The 23,468-nt window shown below is 41.8% G+C and overlaps 1 protein-coding gene across 2 annotated transcripts in view; it reads left to right on the forward strand.

Moving 5' to 3' along the window:
- GAREM1 (GRB2 associated regulator of MAPK1 subtype 1) overlaps positions 1-23,468 on the forward strand; it is a 101,242-nt gene that overhangs the window by 58,185 nt on the left and 19,589 nt on the right. Inside the window, exon 3 of one of the 2 annotated variants that reach the window (XM_032180949.1) lies at positions 19,280-19,410. The exons of the other annotated variant lie outside the window; for it this stretch is intronic. Within the exon in view, the coding sequence (XP_032036840.1) occupies positions 19,280-19,410 (131 nt within the window). The remainder of the gene's footprint in view (positions 1-19,279; positions 19,411-23,468) is intronic. 2 annotated transcript variants of the gene reach the window in all.

The raw sequence follows: 23,468 nt of genomic DNA on the forward strand, positions 1-23,468 counted from the left end.
ATATTTTTCTCATTAAAATTTATGTTTTGCATACTTACCAGGTCAGCAAACTGGCTAAATAGAAGCAAGGAGGACTTAGCAGCGTCTGAGCCAGCCATTTACAAATAAATCTCTTGGGGGTCTCTAATCGCTAGTGAATCTAGCCATCACTTTGATTTGAAGGGAGATTAAGGATTATAAATATTATATAAATCTATTTTTAGCTTCAGTGCTACTACACAAAAGCAAAAGATTCGGTACTGCTTTTTGGTCCTTTCCTACCTCCTGCAGCAAGCTAGGAAGGTTCAGGTTGTAGCCCTGTGTTCTTTAGCAGGGGATGTTTGTGTGAGTAGCCTGATGTGAGTATTAGCAGCCATCTTATCTGAAGTCTCAACCTGCTGTTAACGTGCACGGTGACACTCCTGGATGTGCAGCTGCCAGCAATGCTGGGTATTGGGTTCCATGAGTGACACCTGAACCCAAAAGGCCAGACTCAAAAACTTGCTGGTTTCCCCATCTCCTGCCCCCAACCTTTTTGTGGTGTTTGTTTTGTTTTGTTTTTGAGGGATGAGAGTATCAAACAGGTCTGAGATACAGACCTCACACTAATGTGAATGAAAAGGTGGCTGTAATGGAGGATGGGGAAAATGTGAAGTATTTCTACACTGTTCATACCTAGTGCATGAAAAGACCTGTCAGTGATGTAGCAGGTAATGCATTGATACAGAAGTAAAGAAAATCACAAAATGAGACAGTGGAAAGAGAGCATTTGCCTGGTAAACTCTTAATTCATACGATTGCTGGATGGATATTTTCAGCTTTCATAACTCTTTGTCTTAAAACAAGTTTACAGACTATTGAAAGCCCTTCCCTTTACACATTCTTCTGGCTTCCTCTTGTACCTGGTATGGAAAAATGCCTTGCTGTGGTTTGTCATCACCTTCTTAGGCACAAGGCTTTCAAATGAGTATAGCTGTTGCCAGGGTGAGTTTATGTAGGAGGAATTGGAAGAATTAAGTGCTTGAATAAAAGGTGATGGACTTCATGGCTGGACACACTCTCTCCTACTGGAGGTGTTTTGCCTTTTCGAAAATTCTCCCTTGCCTCTTCCTGGCAGCCAGGAACTTTGCAGGGACTCTGTGGAGCACGGTCACACAGAAGCCCTGGGGATGTGCAGCAGCATCCTTTACTTCCACCTTTTACTCTGTTCTCCTCTTTGTCTGTATTTTTCTGCTGTATATTGCTGCTTTTTTCCCTGCAGTTGTGACTGCACTTGGCATGCTCCCTGAACATTTTTCCTCAAAGTTTATTAAATAAATAAATAAAAAGTGTCTCTCCTTGTTTTGCTTTGCCAGGTAAATTTAATTCAGTCACAGAACAAAGTTGGCATGGGGGGAATGTGGCAGTCAGTCACAATGACCCGTGTTTCTCTGAAACCTTCATTATTTGGTGATTTTAAATATTAGGAATAAAATTCTGGGAAGATATGTAAATGTTAATGAAACTTAACTAGGGTAAAGGCATTGAGGTTAGACTACAAATGCTCTCTGTCAGTGCAATGCTTGTTCTTTTTTTTATTACAGCCTGCTTTAAACTTTTTCGGTGGCTTCTGGATTTCCCCTTGATACACAAATAAATGTTCAGTGCTGTTCCTCCCTTTGATTCTCCATATCAGTTCTGATGCCAAGTGAAAACAAAACTCTGGTGCGTGTAACAGCATAACCGTGTCTCTGCTCCTGCAGGAAGAGTCCTGACAGGGTGGGAGATGCAGCCACAGCCCTCTCCTTGCCACCAGCCTTGGGGTGAGTTTGTCGTCCAGTCAGAAGAGCCCAGAAAGTTGAGGACGAGACCTGGTCCTTGAAACCTGTCTCCAAGGCGTCAGCTCTGGCACCCAGAGCAAGGAGAAAAGCAGGGCTGAGGATGAATTGCAGCTTGCCCCTTCCACTGCTTTGTACAAGGCCTTTGAACCCTTGCCCCAAGGGGAGCCAGAGTGCCCCTGCGAGGCAGGGGGGTTCTAACAATGTCCCCCTTGTGCTGGCTGCCTGCTCTTCGCGCTGCAAAACCGAGGATTATCCTGTACATTGCCTGGTGAGAAGGAACCCCCTTCTGGTTTAAGAGTGATCTCCTACTCTGGATAATGGATGGTGCTGGAATAAAGCAGTTTAATTTTTAGAAAACTGTCAACCCTGAGAGGATTGAACTATTATTTTAATTACTGTAATGAGCAAACACTACTTGAAAGTCATTAAAAGAACATATACATAGCTCTGGATACTGCTGCCTGACATGTATTGATGAAACTTTTCTTTAACCAGAGGGATGCAGGTTAATTTTTTTTTCTGCTAAATCAACAGCGTCATGGGTAAGATGTTTTGCTGTTGCTTTGTATTGCATTTCCATCACCAGGAAATTTGTAGTCAAATGCAGGCTATTCGTGTAAGTATGGGTGAATGTTGCGAGTGAACATACATAATGATCTCTTCATAGCAGTTTGAAATCGGAGTTGGCAGAATTAATTTCAGCCACACCATCTTTTTGGGGGCATGCTGGCCTGTTGAAACTATTGAAGGACCGTATTGAGTTCAATTTGAAGTTGGGTGGGTGTTTGTTTTTTTTGGTTTGTTTGTTTTGTTTCCATCTTAATCGAAAGGCTTCTCAGATCCATAATGGAAATTCCACACAATAATCAGTGACTGCAAGCTGCATGTAACATGTAAGATGTCTGTACTCAGGCATTTCCTGCCCTGCTGCATTTGAAGCAGTGCCTTGAAATTTGCTTCCCACATTCACGGTTCCCTGACCATAAGGTTGTGTAATCAGCTGCTCTACCCCAAGGATTATTTGGAGCAGTTCTCCCTCCCTATTTGTGTATATACGGTTCTGACTGGGGCAGAAAGATTGGTTCTGTAGCTGGGATGGGAGAGACTAGATTCAAATTGCCATCTCAAAGCAAACAGTACAGGTGTAGTGCAAACGCAACTTGCTCAACAATTTTTAAAGTTATTTAGCCCTACTTGGGGGCACCAAGTGCACATGCAAGTATGCATCTCTTCTGTGGGGACTGAGAAAGCATCTCAGAATAGTTTGTTTTCTGCAGCAGAACACTAAAACTTCGCATCTGCACAAGGGGCAAAAACATTTAACTGAGCTCCTGAATTTTGTGCACTCAGCAAAATATTTTTCATAGGAAGCTTAAGATCCTTTGGAAGGACACTGCTGAAAAACTGGACAAACAAATTGCCAGAGTAAAGTACAGATGAGATATGCAGGCTTGTTTTTCTCCCTCAGAAAAACATTACTTTTATTGGTGTAGAAACTTTGTAAAAATAACACTTACAGAAAGAATTGTTGGTTGAATCTACTCATATGGTTCGCCTTAGTGTGGGTGTTCAGCTCGTAGGAGCTGGAGTGCTGTGCGTTGCCCAGACCCTCATGATGGGAAGGCTTCTAAAGCTGGTCAGTGACAGCAGGTCTCGAGGATGACGGGTGAGCTGATCCAGCAGAAATGTTGTCTCTTTCTTGTCTTTACGTTGCAGATGTGCAGTCCTTCTACATGTTTTTCTCGAGGACACAGCCCGAACTGATGAGCTAGCACTATATAGTGTTGGAGGAATTACTTAATGAGGAATGAGCTCCTAATTGTGAAGGAAGAAGCTGAAGAAAATTTATGATATCGGGGGAAAGAAATTCAGATTATTCTCGCATCACCATAGTGCCTTCGCCTGTACAGAAAGAGTTGTCCTACTCTAACACATTTTTACTATTTAGAGGTTGAACTCTGCTGTAAGGATAGATCAGATGATCCAGCACTTGCTCATTTTCCCTCACGTAATTTCCATCAACCCTGTCTGAGTTCAGCCGTGGAGGTGGGATCAGATTTCATAAGGGAAGTGAAAATCTCATTTTCAGACAGATGTTGGATATCAAAAGCAGAAACATGTTAGAAAGCTTGATCTTATGAGCTATGCATATGGTTTAATTTTTCAGTAGAAAGTGTAATTAAATTATTTGGTGTTCCTGGATTAGCCCATAGTGCTTCGTGCTATAATCTTGCATAAAGACTTTAATTGTGTGGTTTTGCTATTTCTGTTGTATGTAAGCTGCTAATTCTGTAGGTTTTCTGTTGTGAAGGATTAGTATCTGGCTCAGTTTATTTTTGTTGATCATTACAGGGTGATATGGTCATAGATAAACTCATTCTCTATTATTATCTGGGAACAAAGCCTTTTAATTTTTATTACTCTCAATAGAAATAATAACTCTAAAACTTTTTTAATAGTAGATGAGAAAGAACTTTTTTAGTGGCATAGATTTCTTCACTGTAAATTTCATACTTTTACATACTTTCACTATGAAATTTGTGTCATACCAATTTCCAGATATACACCTTCTAGAGGAGGATCACAGACAGTATTTTCAACATACTCATTTGTTTACTTTTTCATTTTCTTCAGAGGAAAATAATTCTGCATGAGGGAGAGGGGCAACAGGGGCAATTGGCATGTCCCATAATGTCTTTCAGGGAAGAAGTAGCATATAAAAGGCAGTGCTAGGCCTTCAGCTCTGCACAAAGATGTGTGCAGGCTTTACAGATCAGCTTTCTGATGTGGCCTTAGACTTTCCCCTGGTAAACCCCGAAAGTGAGGCGTTTTGGGTCTGCCCACACAGCACAATGAACGTTGAAGATCACAGCATGTCCTGGCTTGCCTGGTTCACAATAGTGGTGAAGCGGGAGCAGCTCAGTGTGTGGTAGCAAACAGGGTCTGCATGCCTGGAGTCCCTGGAAGACTGACTGCACTGCTGAGGATTAAAGTCCGTGCTGCTGTATCTGCGTTGCTGCTGTCAGGCATGCTAGTTCAGGGAAGCAGATGTCTGTGATAGTGTATGTGACGCTTATATGCCTTCAATCTGTTGAGATACACCAGTCATCTCTGCTGTGGAAAATGGAAAATAGCCACCTTCCTATCACATTGCAGACGTTTGTCACTTTGTGGTGTTGGGCTATCATAAGGCTCGTTTAATGTGAATCAGATGGAAAGTACATAGAGTGGTTTCCTGACTCCTGTCCAAGAAAAATCTTGGGTCAGCTGGCATACAGCTTTGTGAACGTTGGCTCAGCTGAGCCTTCTTGGAGCTGCCAACTGAGATGCATGGTCAGCTGTGAAGAGCTTGTAGCACAACACCAGGCTATGATGAAGAAAAACCCATAAGAGTTTAAGTAACTTCAAAGGTATTTAGTCTCCCAATGACTTGGGCAATTCAGACTAAAAAGTATTTGGGGAAGCTTGCATAATGTGCACAAAGAGCAAGCGACTGCAAGGAAGAGAGGTGAGGACCCTGGAATTACGCCCTTTGACTTCCCTCAGCCAGAGAGCATCCTGCTCGTAAGGTGACACGGGTCCGACTGTACCTGACTTAGCTGAGCTGGTCACTGTCTGTCCAGTGACCGACCTAAATATGCTGTAAAATTAAATCAATTAAATGGACATCAAAACTGTATGTTGATAAACTTGTTGGCCGTAGGCACAGGCCATGCTAACTGACTACCATGCCTCTGACTACTTTCTGTGAACCCAGCAAGTACTGCTGGCCAAGTTTACTGGTGGTAGACTAACTTTCAATGGCAGGGTTTGGTGCCAAGGCTACTCAGTGTAGTAGACTGCATCCAGCTCTGGGGCCCTAAGCACAAGACCGACATACACATATTAGAGCAGGTCCAGAGGAAGGCCACAAAAAGGATCTGAGGACTGGAGCACTTCTTCCACTAAGAAAGGCTGAGAGAGCTGGGGTTGGTCAATCTGGAGAAGAGAAAGCTCTGAGGAGACCTCACTGCAGCCTTTCAATACTTAAAGGGGGCTTATATGAAAGATGGAGACACTTTTTACAAGGGCATGTAGCAACAGGACAAAGTAACAGTTTTAAGATAAGAGATTAGACATAAGGAAGAAATTCTTCAGTGGCTGGTGAGACACTGGTTGCCCAGAGAAGTTGTTGATGCCCCATCCCTGGATACCTGGTGTTCAAGATCAAGTTGAATGGGGCTCAAAGCCCCATCCTGATCTAGTGGAAGGTGTCCCAGCCCATGGCACGGGGGTGGACTAGATGGTCTTTGAAGGTTCCTTCCAACCCAAACCACTCTGTGATTCTATGAAACTGTGAGAAAAGTGTTGGGGTGCTTTCTTGAAGCAGGTGATCCTTCTCCAAATGATTTTCAGCATGGTAATTTCTGTACTGCTGCGCGTCTGTGGAGACTCAGTGCGTGGGAGGACGTGTGTTGTTGGGCTTTGCTCTTGCTGGATGTGCAGGAGTGTATTTGAAAAAGAAAGGAAAGGACGTTTTTATGAAATTACTGCTTTGAGGAGTGCAATTCATGTCACTTGAAAGATATGGTTTCTTACTGTGTCATTGCAGCTCTGCTCCCTATGTTCAGAAAACTAAACTGAAATAGTCATTTTTCTGAAAGGAGTGTTAAGCTGGTGAGGAAACTATGATACTCTGCGATAACACTAGTAAAGACTGCTCTTTTGACAGTTCCGTGTTTTGAGTTGCTTTTAGCTTGATGTACCAGTCTTTCTGGTCTCTAAACATAACCTGTTCTCTCTTTCTCTCTCACAACACATACAGTAACCAATTCTAAGTGTCTGAAATCCTACTCTATTTTTTTTTTCCCTCTGCATTCATGGCTTCTTCACCACTTTAAATCTGTGGGCTCACATAAACTGCCTAGTGTTGGTTTTGTTTCATTGTTCCATGACTAACGTTTTTTGCAATCCAAAGGTATTAATAGTATTTCTTGTAGTCCAAGAGGTAGCTTTAGGATTACCTTGTTTTAAAGGAAAAGTTCTTTCATAGAAATTTAATGCACAGAATTTCTGTAGAGTATTTGCAGCTGCTAATGTTAGCCTGTGTACTTAGAAATTAGTATGTAATAACATATCTCATGATAGTCTAGCAGCTGGGGAAGTCCATGTGATTTCAAAGACAAGTAGGGGACCAGCCACCTTGATAATTACCACTTCACAGCCCTTTCTGGGAAAGACTACAAAATGGAACTGGTGCAAAAATGGCTTTCAGACAGAGATGCCCCAAGCCAGTATTAATGAAAAGGTTTCATTGGAAATACAGACAAGATAAATATTCAATATAATTTCAGAAAGCATTAGCAAGGCATAGTACAACTCTTAAATCATGAATTATCATTTACATGGAAAAAGCAAAATCACCTGAGTGCTTTTCTAAAAGCAATTGTAAAAATTAAAGCACCCAGTGTGTAGTCTGTAGCATTTATTTTCTGTCAAGCAGTTTTAGGCCAGGCTGACTCTGCTCACTGGTTTCATTTGTCTCTCAGCAAGTTGGCAGACATCTTACAAGAAGGAAAAATTTGCTGGGCATCCTGTTTGTAGCTGAACCTTTTGGGTTCAGCTATAATCATGTGAACTGCAAAAGAGAGCTTTAGATGGTAACCAACTTATTTAAGAAATTTTATTGAACCAAGTAATGAACTAAAATGTGTGTGACGGAATGCATTCAGAAGAGCTGTGGCAGATGCATATCTTGCCTAGATCTGAATTTTAGATTTATTGTCTTCATTGCTTTTTTTAAGGAGAAATGGAAATTAAGTGAGGTGACAGTGCTGAAGCAGTATGCTCTTATTCACCATCTCTACACCCATCTTTTCAGCCCATATGAATATTTTTTTTTGGTGACACTTTCATACATGCTGTGAACATACGCCAAAATGTTCATTCTTAAAAGCTGCCTTCATTGAGCTTTCTTGACTTTGTATATAAATTGTACAACCCTGAATCTGTGTTATCTTATACTGGAAACCAGACAAACGATTCTGACAGACTCTACTGCGTCTATACAGAGTGATTGAAAAGATGGCTTACCACATGCAAAATACAAGGTGGCAAAGCACCTTCTGCTTCTCAGCTGAGGTGATAAAGTAAATGTGGCTGCTGATTGTAAATAAAAACGTTAGAAATGTTTGCTGTAAGTTACATTGCATGCTTAATAGATGATATTACAGTTTACGGATAACAAAATATTTGGGGCATAATTTTTATTACATGTATTTCATTACAGTGATTTTCAGATTGTCTATTATTTTGGTTTTACGCTTGTTTAAATTCACTGTAATATAGTTTTAGCTGTAGCATTAATATATTTAACACTGAATATTCTCTTTGACAAAAGACTTCAGCTGAATAAACCAGATCTATTGTGTAAATAAGGAGTTTCTTTGGAAATTGGCTTCCTTTCAGTTTGAAATATTTTGTCTAATTTGTTCCAGAAGTGAAGTGAACTTGTTTTTCAGAGTTTGCTCATGATTGCTGGTGGTCAGAACTATAATAAATTGCATTCTCTCCTATTTTATACACTTTGTAAATATATAAGCTAAGATACAGGCTGTGCTGGACATTGAAAAATAAAAAGTGATAGTGTCTTTCATAGGAAAATTGCCTAGAAAAACAAATTGCCTGCCTTCTGTTGTTGATACCCAAATGTTTGGAACTGTTTGAGCAACAGGTTCTCCAGTAATTTGCGTGAAATATTTCGGTAGATTTAAGTTAGGGTCCGGTGGAGGGGGGGGTGGAATGCAGAGACTCTGCTAGAGATTGTAAACCACATGTGTATTCAGCGAGTAAATGAGATACGAGCTTTGAAACAATAAGCTGCTCTATAATGCACAGACGTTCTTTCAGGCTACCAAGTCCAAGCTCTGAAGTCTCTCTCCACATTGATAAAAAAAAAAAGTCTTAACTCTGAATGAAATATGTTTATTCTGCCTCATAAAAAGCCCTGTAAGTTACTAAGAGCTGGAGCTGCTGACTCAGTCATTGTTCCTGGTTTTTAAAACTCCTCCCATTCAGTTAATTAAAAAACCTGTTCCTGAACATGAAACAAAAGCACTTTTTATACGGTACTGGGCTATGTACATTTTCAAGATTTCTGCTCCGTGAATGCAGTTTTTCTTTAGCTTTGTGTCTCGCACTGAACGTGCCTGCCAGAGGCCGGGCTGTTTACATGGCTGTCCTTGTCAGCCGGGAGGCCTTGCTGCGCACCGGCCTACACTTGAGCCACGGCCTGTGTAGAGGGGGACGGGGTCAAAACCTGAAGGGCACAAAAGGCTGCTCAGCAAGCGAGATAGCAATGAATGAAGTTAAAGTCAGGCCATAGAAATTGAGATCCTGGTGTGGGAGTAGCAGAAGGAAAAAGGAGCGGAAAGAGAAGGTGGTGGGCTTGTGACTGCAGGCAGTGTCTTTGACCTGGGGCAGAAACACTCGTAGCAGTGTAGCTGCATGTTGGTGAGCGTTAGCTTTGTAAAATAAATAAAAACCGTTCTTGAGTAACAAGAAGTTAATGATTAAGCTTAGCAGTTGCTGCTGTTACTTCAGCAAAAGCTTTGACTTGCCAAGAAGATCATGTATGAGGTTTGGAAAAGCCACTTCAGTTCTGTCAAATGCACAGAGATGGCTACCACATCCTGAAACTTGCGTCTGATGTAAATCCACAAGTTGCTTGTTTAGAGTCTCTCAAATCCATGTTGTGACCAAAAATGTGCTTCTTCATTCCAGCACATCTTAATTTCTTCCTTGTAACTGCAGCTGTGATACAATTCTAAGCAAGCCTCATACGACGACTGGGACCTGGTAGTTTCTATTGCAAAAGTTTGCTCTCCACAGTGCAATAAACTTTTGGTCCTCTAAAATGATTAGCCCTCTTTCCAAACTCAGTTGTTCTTCTGGGAATGATGTCTCTTCTATATGTCCATATAAGATATCTTCACGGCCAGTGGTGGGCAAAATTCTTTTTTAATGCTGTCTTTTCTCTTAGCCTCAAATAAACATTCTCACTTACTTGTGTCCATTAGTAATAAGGATATACATTGAACTATTTGTAAGGACAGTCTGTGTTTAAAATACTCTAATTCACTATCAGTACAAAATTCCTCTTTACGCTTTTTAAACAAATTGAGATACCAAAAGTAGAAGAACACTAATAAACTGAGCTCAGGTTGGGAAATACTGCTGCTTTTAAAAACCACTGTAGTTTCTCGTCTTGACACTTCAGTTGCATAAGAAACCAAAGTCCATTATACCAACCAAGATGGTAAGAGTGGAAGGGAAGAAAAACTTCTTCCCCTGTGGATTTCCCATGAGAAGGGGTCCTCTGAAGGGAAGGAGAGAGCTGGGTTTCTGCACTCGTTTTTTACTTGGAGTCACACAGATTCTGAGCTATGGCTGCACCATTGCTGGTGGCAGTATCAGCTCAAATCAATGTTAATGAGGAAATCTGTGATAAAGGTAGAATTTTTTTTTTTTTTTTTTTTGATGCAGCTGTGATACAAAACCTCCAGCATGCCTGGCTAACTTGTAACAGGTATTCTAATATGGCCTGTTGAAGCCTGCTTGAAACTAGTAATATTCATTTCAAATGTTAACCAGGAGTTTATTCTGTTACTCTCATCTTAGCTTTCTTCTGTGCATTAATTAAATGTTAATCTATTGTAGACAGCCCTGTTCTTTTAATGAATGACTTGAGACTGGTGTATACTGATGACTGGGGAAGAGATCACCTAGCTAAGAACAAGTCTAAAGGGAGATTAAGTCTGTGCTGCCCCTTAACTTTAAATGTAGGTAATTTCTTTCAGTAAAATTGAAAAATCTACTTGGGCAGAATAATGCAAAAAATAGTTTCTGAAGTTACAGTTTCAAAAATCATCCATATTTTCCAATAAATATTAATACAGGGTTTTGGTGGATTTGTTTTGTTTTGTGTGTGTGTTTTGGTGATTTTTCTTCTCTTTCCATTCAGTGTCATATCTGTCATGTTCAATTTTCTGAGCCAAGCAAGGGTCTGTTAAGGGACTTGTCTGCCATCCAATGCAAGGTTCGATCCTAAACTCCGACTTGACATATGTGAGCTGAGTCACCACTCGTTAGGACTGATCTTTAGCCCTAAATCAGTGTTAATGTATAAACAAAGGATGTATTTGCTAAGTAAGACAAGTGATTCAAAGTACAGTAAGAACTATTCTCACATACTTTTTCACCTTTGGTTCTAAGTCATTTTCCAGTCCTTCAAATAGAAGACAGCAATTTTTGGTGGAGGCTTCTGTTAAGTGAGGGACACGTTGTCTTTACCTTCGTTTCACATCTCCTCTGGTGGCAGGCAGTTCCAGCAGACATTCTCATAAAGATTCTGGATGCTACTGCAGTAATCTGAGCTGTCAGCTTTTGGTGACTTACCATTTTCACAACTGAGGTGTAGGTGGGCCTCCACTGCAGCATGGAAGGAGCAGCACTAACAGTCACATAAGAAAAGCTTTTGTCAACAGACATCTGCTTCTAAATAAAGTCATCTCAACACTGTGTCACATAAGCTCTGGGTTGTTTCAGTTGGGCTTTCTGTAACTTTTTCTCTTGATGCCTTGTTGTGCTGCAATCTGAGTTCGCCCTGATGTTCACCAGGAGAGCATGCCATCTTTGTGTGTGTACGATCTTACTTTTCAACAGGAAGCCAGCAACAGCTTTTGTTAGTAACAATTAAGAAAGTCAGACAGTGCAGTAGTCACCAGACTGCTCTGCATGACCACTGGAGTGTGTGAACTCACACGCAGACAGAAAGCTGCCTATGGAGTATTCATGGTGTCTGTTGGCAGCACGTGGGAAAGGAATGAAATTATGTTAATTACAAGTTAGATCGATGCTAACCCAGTGAGTAAGTTGAATTTAGTTAACTTCTTGCAGTCCAGACACTCCAACATGTGGCCCCACAAAATGGAACGTTTCATTGTGGTAATCTAGTATTTGTGATGATAATAACTTACGAAACAAAGGTTAGAGGTTAGACTTGTTTTCCCTGTCTGTCTTTTTACATAATCAGTAACCTAAATTTCCCTCTCATGCAGTATCTGTTAGTTAAATCTACTTTAAAGTGTCATCAGTCATCATTTGAACTGATTTTTCTTTGTTATGCTGCCAATAGAATCAGATTTTTTTGTTGTTGCTATTCCACTTAAGAATCATAGAAGTAAGATTTGGAAAAAAAAAAACACTGGACTGTATCATCTCCTTCACTTTAGCAGCACAGGATTAGAGGTTTTGATGAGAAATGCAAGCATTGTGTTGCTGTGTGGGAAACTTGGTTGGATTCCCTCCCTTGATCTCTCAAATGGTGTGCATACGTGCAGGCGATGCGTCAGTGTGCTGATGCTCTGCTTCGACATGTCTCACTAGGTTGTGATGCTTGACTCATTCTGCCATGGTTGAAAGTGTATTTGTACAGCAGACATAACACAGAGAGGAATAAAGGCATTTAAGGCTTCGAAATCTCGATAATACTTCCGAGAAGTAAAACTATTCATCCAATGGTCTCCTTCCCCATAAAGCGTTGCACAATCTCTGACTGAATGTGCCATTGTGCCTTGCCCTCTGCTTTGCAGGGCCATAAGTTTAGCTCCAGTTCTCTTGATGAATTCTAATTGTATTGTGTTTACTTAGATATGGCCCTAGCTCATGTTTCATCTGTTGTTTTTTTTAATCCATTCCCAACATTTCCAAAAGACTGGGGACAGATGGGGACACAGGAAGTCCTTTGCTACCCCCTCCTCCCCTCAAGAAAAAGTACAGACAGGCAGCTCTTGAAGAACAGAGGCAGTACTTCAAAGCCTGTTGGATAGCTATTTTATGGTGATTACAAGGGAAGAATCAATTGTAGCTTTCTGGTTTGCGGCCCGGTTGTTAGTCTTTGGAAGTTGTGTACCTGAGACTCTTGTTTTTTCCCACTGTATCCTCTACCCTTCCAAAGCCTCCTGCATGCTTTCAGTAGGCCACAATACACAAATAAATAAATTCTTATGAATAACTCAGAAAAACTTCTTCCCTCTTTGCACCCTCCCTTCCTGCCTTTTTTAATATAGCTCTCGGAACCTGTCAGTGTGGCAGATAGGGATGAATCCATATCATTAGATTGACTTCCTCTTTTTTTTTTTTTTTTTAATTGAGGCAATTAACTTACCATAGCATCATACCCATGTTAGTTTGCTGGCAGGTCCCAGTCTGAGGTGAAGCTGGTAGCTCCTTTGATGGGAACCCCAGGTGAGGCAGCAGGGGATTAGCTTTCCTGTCCTCTCCGTGGGCACTGAGCTTTGAGCCTGTCTGAACAAGTTGACTTGAGGACTACTGTCTGCTCCCGTTGTTGAACAAAGCATTCTGTAATTCCATTTATACTTGGGGTTCCTCTCCATAATGAGTCTTTTCTCCCTCCGCTGTCTCCTCTGCAGTGGGGTCTGGGGGTTCTTCTGCTCCACAACACCTGAACCCAGCAGTAATCTTCTGTCCTGTGGGGAACTGTGAACAAGCTCTGGATTACAGCAAACTGGAAGATGACAGAGTCAAAGAAAGGCATTAATTTCCCACTCACTTCTGCATGTCTGCCAAACCATTTCTCATTTAGTAACACATCCCCAAAAGTGGTACAATACTAACTTTACACTGTGGTTCCAATCACACAATAGCTGCATCACAGATCGAGACAGGTTCTTTTTGTTTCTCCCTTTTCAAAGGTCTAGACACCTACAACCGCTGTCACACCAACGCTCCTTGAAACAACAACATGTGGGCTCTGTGCAGGAGCATTTGGGCAATTGTCAAATTAAAATAAAAAAAAAAAAAAAGGTTTAAAAAATATATAAGGAGGCTGGAGTGGCTGGGGTTGAGACTGTGTTCAGTCTATTATTTTAAAGTCTTGGTTTGCCATGCTCATTCGTGACCGGCTGCCTTGTCTGAGGATTAGGTAGGGACAAATAACTCTAACATGTGACAGCTGATGGGGTGAAAAGTGAGTAAATAAGCTGACGTTCTCCCTGGCATCTAGTGAGCCACCTCTGTGCACCCTCCTTTACCATGTCGTATTTACTCTCTAGCTTTATCCTATTTATATCTGCCGAGTTTTATCAAAGATCACCCTTTTGCAGTGGAAGACAGTTATTTCCTATTATCGTGATGCATGGGAATGCTAAAAGATGCAGACAGAAATTGTCTTTTTCCAAAATGGTGGTATTCTGGCAGGTAGAGAGCCTTTTCTCTTTGAATCAAGTCTGCTATTCTTTGAAATACTGAAATGCAGTCAGCAGTCAACAAATAGTATGAAACATAAACCTCTGCAGTACTTTGGCTACCCTGCTGTGCTGTCTGCACATTCTTGGGAAGCACGGGGCTGTGCGTGTAGTCTCACATAGAGAGATGTGAGATTTGCTAAATAACCAAAGCTGCTGAAAGACAATACAACTCCTGCCTCCTTAGAGAAACATTTACCCATGAACGCAGCTGAGCAGATGTTTTGGTGACCTTCCATGTTTTCTACAGATGACATGCAGCTACTTTTTTTTTTTCTTATTATTTACAGAACAGGGAGATTTTCTTTTTGGATTTACAAGTGAGAGCATGTATAACAGCTGGACTGTTTGGGTGTGAAGAGTAGATTGGGGCTAAAACCAGCAGACCTTATGTTACAGAAATACCTGAATGAGATGGATTGCACTTGCAAGAGCCTAAGCAGTGGAAGTGGCAGAAGCAAATGAAAGTCTGGAAGAGGCTAGTTAATGACCCAGGGCAGATCCTGCTCACAAATGTCTGACTTGTGGCAAGAAGGAAGATGGACTGATCTCCTTACTCATTTTTAATAAACACTTCCATAAACTGGGGAAAAGCCCCGGTTTAGATCTTTACCCACATTTTATCTTTCCATATTCATTTCCATCAGTAGTGGATTTACCATCTCTGCTGTAAGTACCTTCACACGGAAATAAGATTTCATCATCTGTGTAGATAATATATACTAGAATGAAACTGTTCCAATAACCTGTCTGCCAGAGGCCAGACTGAAAGATAAAGAGATATAAAGCTTGCAGTAGTAGTTCATTACTCCCTTGCACTTGGCTGCAAAGGGGTAGCCATACCTGCTCAGTGGACCATGCAGATATAACAAATCTTTGATCTTTCTGAACCTGCCCTGATTTACTAGAGGAACATTTCATTACTCTTTTTCTACCAGTAAGAGTGGGGAGGGGTGCTTCTATAATTGTATAGATTTTAGATTTTTCTTTTTTTTTTTGTTAAATTCCAAATTGACACAGTTAAATTGTACCGTGATTTGTTTAAGCTTGCTGTCAGTCTTGTAAAGTCTCTTGATGAAACCTTGTCTGTGGTGAAGGATGATAAAATTTCACTTCAGCTTGGAGTTGAGACAGACTTGCGTCCATTTGACTTGTATTTCAAATGGTTTTATGGCACTTTGAGTAGAGGCTGGGGAGGAACATAATCAGAAATTGTCTCCTTCCTCCCCATTAGTTAGTTACTTGACATCTGGCTTAAATGTGTGTTGCAGGCCCCTCTTCTGCCCTTCTTTCTTTCCTTCCAATAAAACAGTCTGCCTTTTTCAGTGAAGATATAAATTTGAAAAAAGCATCTACAGAAAATCTGGAGTTATAAATGATCTTTTCCAAAGGCGAAGCATTTTAACATCCAGTCCTGACAGCTTCCATGCACAGAATGCTTCTTGATTTCATAACAGGAGGAGATTAATGCTGCCCTTCTATTATGTGCTTTGGGATCTGTATGTACTCCTCTGTCGTCAACCCCCTCGTGAACTGCTGCTTATTAGCAGTGAAGGCACAGACAGCTTTGTGTTTGTGCAGCTCAGCTGAAGGAAGGGGAGGATGACACAGATAGCTACATACATGGTTCTGAGCATCTCTTTGTAACGAAGCAAAGCTCCAGCTGATTTTTTTTTTTATGAGGACATGTGCAAGTCTGCGGTAGCTAGCAGGCCCTGCTCCCAGTTGCTCACAGCCCTAAAGAGTTTGTTCTGTGTTGAGGAATTTGGGACTTTCTGTAGAGAAGTTTAGGCTGTGGTGGCTGACTGCCTTTTTTTTTTTTTTTTTGCCACCAAACTATCTATTGTTAAATACATCACAGTTGTAGTAAAATAATATTAGTATGCTTCCAGACAGAGGAACTAGGAAACCTAGGATTAAAGACCTTATTCAAAGTGCTGGGTGAATATTGCTCGGATAACACTATTATTCAAGATGATATTTTCTTTCATTATTCATGTGAATTCCTTCTTACTGCACCCAACTCAATTCCAACTTTCAAGTGAGACTTCCTAATTCATTTCTGGACTATTAAAATGTTATCACCGCAATATCTCACAGTTTCAAAAACTTCTGGAGCTTCCATGCAGTCTTGTATTCAACTCATCTCTGTCTGTAAGGGTGTTAAATCAGAGGTACCCCACTGGGTTTAGATCTGTCTGAGGTGACTAAAACTTGCAGTGGTGTTGTCTGTGTTTTTCCTCAGGGGACTTTAAATATAAAACACTGTTATAAATTGTAATCACAGCTTGCCTTGAATAGTGGCTACAGCTGGGAATCTTGCAAATCAGACTGCCAGATCCCAAACTGGGCAGTCAGTTAGGGTCGCAGCCAGGTTGTTAGCTGAAGAGGACAACAGTGCTCCCTGAAGAGTAATTCAGATGTAAGCAGGAAAGAGCAACAGCCTCTGGTCAACCCATGGAGACCGCTATGTGACAACCTCTGTAACATTTAAGAATGTCTTGCCCTTAGTGAGTATCCATGAAATATGGGCTTGGGCTCTGTGCTCTGGTGTGGTTATTTTTCTGTGCTATCAGGCTTTCCCTGGTGCAACTCATAGCCCCTCTGCTGCGTGATGTCCTGGATCCATGCAGGTGTGCCTGCACTCGGTTCCCCCACACACCTGAATTTCCTTTATAGGAAATTCTCCTCCATCCTGGAGGGAGGAGGACCTGCGGAGCTGGGGAAAGCATCTTCCTCCTAGCTAGGATGTGGCTGACAGGGAAATCCCCAAACCAGGCCTGCCTTGTCTGTATGGTGGCATGGGGATTAAACAGTGTGGTTCTCCTCGCTTCATCTCTCCTTCTCCACGCCTCGTGCATCAGTCACACCACAAGTTCAGCTTCTCTTGCCAGAGCACCTCCCTGCTTGTTGTCCAGGGGTGCATCTGTACAGCCCCTCGATTGCTCTGCACCAGGTCAGGCTCAGAGCAGTGCACTAAGGAATTCAGCTGGAGGATGCTGACAGATTTCTGCTGAGCATGTGAGGTGTTTTTTTCAAGTGCCCATCTGCTGTAGATCTTCTTGGGCTATCTGGAGTGTCTGCTGGGCAGAATTAGCTCTCCTGAAGTTTCTGCCCTCTATGTTAGAGGCACTGTAAAGCCTGTGGAAGAAGAGTTTGCAATAATATTTTCAGGTAGAGAGCCCGTGTATGGTGAAAGTTTTAGACACCTTCAGTAAGCAATTAAGCTTACAGGGAAGAAATTTGGAGCTACTAAGCCCAAAGGTAACTATTCCCTGTTCTGGGCATCCTTGAGCCACAGGTTCCTCCTAGAGGCATGGAAGAGGGAGTAATTGTTCTCAGAGCCCTCCTTGCACATCTGCTGATGACCTCTGTCAAAGACAGATCTTGCATAAGGCAAACCTTCGGTCTGACCTGGTGAAGCCATTCCTCGCTGTATTACAGCGATGTAGATCACTACAGGAATGGCTTCACCAGGTCAGACCAAAGGTCTGCCTGTTCCTGCTACAGAAGCGTTAGCGTTGGTCTTTGAAGTACTTCAGTTGTCTTGGCTGAACTTCAAATAAAAGCGTGTCCTGAAGCAGACACGGAGTTAGTTAGGAAAACTCCAAGGCAACTGATTTTTGAAGTGTGGTGAAGCTTATTAACATTTGCAAAACAGCAAGTGGGAGATGTCAGCATCTTCAGCTGTTCTATACAGCACCCCAAGCCCTGCTAATAATACCTTAAAGTTACTGTGGTCACTTCAGAAAGAAGTAATGTAGAGAAGGGAATTAAAGGAAGTCTTTTGGCTTAAAAGCTGCTATTCAGGCTACAACCACAGCGTTCAGGCATACCAGTTAAGTGTGCCTCGGCCAGCAAGGTGCTGGAGCTGGGTGAGGAGCAGGGCACTGCTGGCCTGTCCGGGTGCGTGCCTGTGCCCATGCCTGGCCGGGCTGGGACAAGCCTTTCTCATGGGGCCTTGGGACCTGCTGAGCTCCCGAAATCCTTGGGTGTGGGTGAGTCCTCAGGTCTGATGGGGATACGTAGGAGCAGCAGAGTGTGGTGCACAAAAATGCTGAAGGAGCGAGAAGGTATTTCTGTAGGTGGCTGGCATCCTGACGTACTGGGTGGATTTTCATGGAGTTGAACACTGTGAATAATAATCCAGGGGCTGGGTGCCTTGCTAATTTTAAAACGCAATTTACAGAAGGTGTGCAAACCATAAATTTCAGTCAGACTTTTACTCATTTTCTCAAGTTATTTCTTACAACGAGTCCTGCTGTGCTCGATTACTGAGATCATCCTTCAGCCTAGTAGTAGCTAATGTCTCTGAACTTGGGAAGATCCCTCCACTGATTTGTGTCATACAAACAGCAAATGTATCTGCCTGAGCTTTCCATTAACACTGTATTTATAAAAGAAAGTTTTTAAACTTCATGTTCATGACATGCCAGGAGTGACTGAAGTACCTTGCTGTCCCGAGCCCATGGTGCTTCCCTCTCTGCTGGTTCCCAACACTGAGAATATGGCCTTGCTGGGGGGGAAGGCAGTGAGGAACACTTTTCCTAATGTTTTTCCAAAGGTGACCACCTGCAAAAGAGTTTTAAGCGTGTAAGGTTTCATTTCTTGCTGTGTTAAAAGTCCTCAAAGGCCTTAGCTCATGACCAAGGAAAGCTCAGTGCTGTTCCAGCGTTAGGGAAACCTAAGGGAAAAGGGCTGTAGCCCCACATTTTTTCATAGCTGTTTGATGATGCTAAAATATATATTAAAAAAAAAAAAGGAATATGTTTACTGTTTTGAGGTTTTATTGTAATGGGTGTGTTTTCTTTCTGTAAAGCTTCTAATGTTTGGGGCCAAAAATGCTATCTGTATAGATACTGCGAGAGGGAATTAAGTACACAAACACAGACGCCTCAATAGTTATTTACTATTTCTAGACAGCATGTGATAGAAGGGCCTTTTTAAATTTGAGTTCAACTCCCACACGCTCTTCTCAGCCTGCCCTGGTGGAACTGGGTGCCTTTCATGGCAGGTTCAGAAGGCTCTTTGCAATCTTTCATTTCGTATTTTGGCTGCTAATAACCGGAAAAATTGACCGAGCAAAATAGTGAAGAAGTTGAGCCAGCAGTTGCCACAGTGACAGTTGTCCAATGTAAATATCTTACAACTCTTCTGTTTATCATCTGTTTTCAGGGCAGTTTAAGCTGCTGGAACAAGACCGAGATATTAAGGAGCCAGTGCAGTATTTTAACAGTGTGGAGGAGGTGGCTAAAGCATTTCCTGAACGAGTTTACGTCATGGAGGAAATAACATTCAACGTTAAGGTAGTCCCTGAATAAATATTTATCTCTGTCTAAATGATTAACTGTTACAACCTTTATATACATGGCAAGAGAGCAACGGCACTGTGTGGGAAGTGTGATTTTTAAGACAAACGAGTCTTTAGTTTTGCCTTCTGCAGTGGTGCTCTTCAGGATCATTTTTGCAGTGCTAAATCAACACGTCCTCTAAGGGCTCTCCTATCCTATGGCACTTCGGGGAGCAGTCCTGATGATCTATCCAATAATTCATCTAATTGGGATGCTGCTGCCAGATTTTAAACAAATGTTGCTTGTTGCCCCTTTTCTCCTCCCCCCTCCAGCAGTCTGAATTTTATTCTCTGCTAGCAGCAGCTGCTCAAATCCCTGTCCAGAAAGCCTTATTCTCAGATAGCCTGCAGAGTGAAATGATGGGGTTGCTTCTCTCAAAATCACTGCAGCTAAGTGACATTATGAATAAAAACAACAACTCCAAAAAAGACAGGCTTGTTCTGTGTGTGTGTTTGTGCACACACACCTCTTGGGCTCGTCATAGGGTCAGCAAGCCCACGAGAGGGCTTCCTGTCACCAAACATTGTTGTGAGGTGGCACAAGACAATGACAGAACATGCTCCTCTCCCTTGCCTGACCTATATTTCCAGTAAGACACCACACGAGGTAGGTCAGCTCTGGGAACAGAGCAGAGTGGCCTTCAAATTCACCTGTTTTGCTTCTGTTGTTACACCACCTGAGGCTGGTTGAACAGCATCTTAGAGCCAGGATGCACTGGTGCATATCCGCATTGCGTACTCCACGAGGGAAAATTGCTGATGCTGCTGGTACAAAACCAGTACGGAGTTCCTCGTTCCTGTGTAGTGATGTGGGGTTTTATAACAATCTTTTAATGTCTTTTTCTTTTTCCTGCACTGCTAGAGCTGGGGGACATCAGCTAGTCTGCAATTTTTATAGGTGTGAAACAAGATTACTGAAGACCGCTGTAACTGTAAAAGCTCATTAGTTAATTCATTTGGTGACACAGACTCGTGCCTTTCATGACAGTAGGTTGTTTTCATTTATGCTGTCAATTAACCTGGAGCCATGTAACGGAGCCTTTCACAAATGAAGACTCCAGGAGAAAGTTAAAATTATTTTGTATTTTAGGATATAATTAGCCAAATCAAGGCAACAAGAAAATTTCATTTCTACCCAGGAAAACAGTATTATCTTGGAGCTGCTAGCTCTATCCAGTGCTGTGCCAATACTTCTCAGTTGATCTATGACCAAATCAAGAGTGTGGCACAATAAAATACACATCTATGATTTTATAAGGCTGTTTTAAAGTTTAAAACATTGTGTCTTGAGTTTAGCACAAGTGTCCTTAAATCTCTCTCATTTAGCAAGCTCAGGATTAAACATAGCCTACTGTTAGATATCAAATCCATTTTAAAAGATATTATAGTCATACTCTTTCATGTAAATAACAGCAATAATAATCCAGGTTTAACCTAGTTAAACAGTTATCTTGGCAGTATTTCTCCTGGCAGTTTTTCCAGTTTCATAAAAGTCTATTCCAAGGTTGTCATCTTCCAAAAAATGAATGAACATAACCAGACTTGTTAAGTGTTTAATAACTCCTTATATGCAACAGAATGACATACACTAAAATTTTAGTATAAGGGAGATGGTGTCAAAGTGATTTGAGCCAAGGGAAGAATACCGAGTGCAGTTGATTTCTGTCCAATGCAGTGTGCTGGTTTAAATTCAGAGAAGCATGTCAGAAGATAGCTAATCTGATGCAAAAACAAAAAATGTCTAAGATGTCTAATGAAGCACTTAAGGTGAGGAGGAACCCTGAAGTCTGGGAATTCTTTCTTGTTCTGAAACACTCAAAACTTCCATGGATAATTGTTGAAGAAAGAGCCTGTAGAGTTACAGGATGCCACCGGACAGTCACTGTATAATTTTGTCTGTGCTTGTTGAGGTCTGCCTGAACATGGCAATGTGCCACTGCTGTGGTTGACTCTGTGTGAACCTTGCTCTTCCTTGTAAATCCTTTGCTGCTTAGGCAGGATTTTGCAGCAAGCTCTGTAGTTTAGAGACCTACCTTCTCATTATGATGTGCTGTGGCATCTTCTCTATGGGTATGGTTTTATTTTAATTTGTATATTCATTGTTAAAGGGAAGAATGAGCCACCTTACCCTAGGGGAGGCAGAGGAGATGAATCTCCTTTCCCTCCTTGTTTCCCAGCTGGGCAGGCTTTCTGGAAAGTGTGCTGGGGCAGGACATTTAGGACCTGTGCTATTTTTGAAGGAGTGCTGTAATGGATGCTCAAGCAGAGCTGGGAGTAGAAGGTAGAGTCCCAAGTACTTTTCACAAAAAAGCAAACAAGAATTTTAAATTAAACCAACATTTTTGTAACAGCTAGGGCTACTTCTGTTAGGTCCTTTGGAGGTGCATATATATCGGTACTGTGCTTGTATACCCAATTGGTTGCCTCAAGTACCTGGTAGCCAGCGGCATCTACAGGCACAGTAATTCAGAGTGATCTGGGGATAAGCTAATGGCACTCAGTCCATAGGTATTTGATCTATTCCTGGTTGAAAATTAGAGGCATTCTGTCGATTCTTCACTGAACAGATAGCTGATGGCCTTTTTTGTGTTAATAGTCAATGCATAATTGCAGGGAATTTTGTGTACATAATAACATTACGCTACAAAGATGAAGTTTTTCTAATTCATTATGCTTGGAAGAAAAATAGTGAAAGAAGGAAGTTGAGCTACCCCAGGGCCCTTGCTTTTGCTGAACCAACAACAGTAGGTTTCTGTGGTTTGATGCTGGGGTCCCGTATAGACAGCAGTCCGTGCAGATATCCAGGAAACTATTTGTATTAAGACAGGGGGAGAACAAAAACTGCAAATCATACTGAGGTAATTCACTAAAAGTTCTCCTAAAAAGGAACTGTATGTCTGACAGAACATCAGACAAGTCATGAAAGATGCTCTCTAATCATCCCACTCAGTGTTCCAGGATCCTTTAAATATTCTGGGATATCATTTTTGTCCTGAAGATACCACTCCATCTCCTTAGAGAGGCTGTGAAACTGTTTGCAGAGCGTTTCCAGGATGGAAAAGGTACATGAGTTTGAGTTAACTAGCCCTATCGGGATTCTTTTCTTTCCCATCAAAGATATTTGGCTGGTGTGAACTTTGATAGCTGATTTGTTTGATGTAATCCTTTTTTCACACTGATCTGACTGTGCTGGTCCGTACAGTGTATAGGTGATCTCCTGATTTGGTTGTAGTCCTGCTGGCCCTAATAAACTTGCCCTGAGCTTCCAAGGAGCACATACTCAGAAGGCAGTAACCTACACTGGCGTTTTGAAATGCTGCAACAGTGGCTTTATGAAATCAGCCTGTGTGCAGGTTTGCAGGCATTTGGTAATACTGCATCTTGGGAATGAATGCTTCAGTCCCCTCACCGCCCTGCGGCTTCATGTCAGCGTCAGCACCAACCGCTTTCCTCCAGGGCCTGGTGCATAGTATGGGTTGAGAGAGAAGCAGAGCTGCTGCTTCCATTGCCTTGTGGTGCCTTGTGCTGGCCTTCCTGACATCCCACGTGGAGAGGTGTGTCATGTCAGAGCTCTGCAGTATTATCTGTCACATTTCAGGTCATTATTTTGGAACATTGATTTGTTTGAGACACCCTTAAAACAACACCAAAGCCAGCTTTTAACATAGTAATCAGGGCAAAGTCCCTGCCAGCTGAGAGAGAAGCACACATACACTACCACAGAGAGTTGTGCTTGCTGCTTCTGTCTTGTGAGGCAAACACTTACAAAAGAAAGGAAAATGCTGTCTCAGTGAGTTTAATCATCTTCCTTGAAAAAGTTTGCTTATTTTTGCTGCTTATAGGTCTTCTGAACACTGTCTATTTTATATTAAACTAAAATCTTTATCCACTTCTTACGCCCTGTAAAAAAAAAAAAAGTTCTAATTGGTCCCTTGGCTTTAATAGTAAAAACTGTATGCAGTAACTGTGCATCAGAGGCTTCATAGTTAAAAAAGAAAGAGCTCTAAGAAGTCC

This window comes from Aythya fuligula, chromosome 2, assembly GCF_009819795.1.
Source record: "Aythya fuligula isolate bAytFul2 chromosome 2, bAytFul2.pri, whole genome shotgun sequence".
Lineage (NCBI taxonomy): Eukaryota > Metazoa > Chordata > Aves > Anseriformes > Anatidae > Aythya > Aythya fuligula.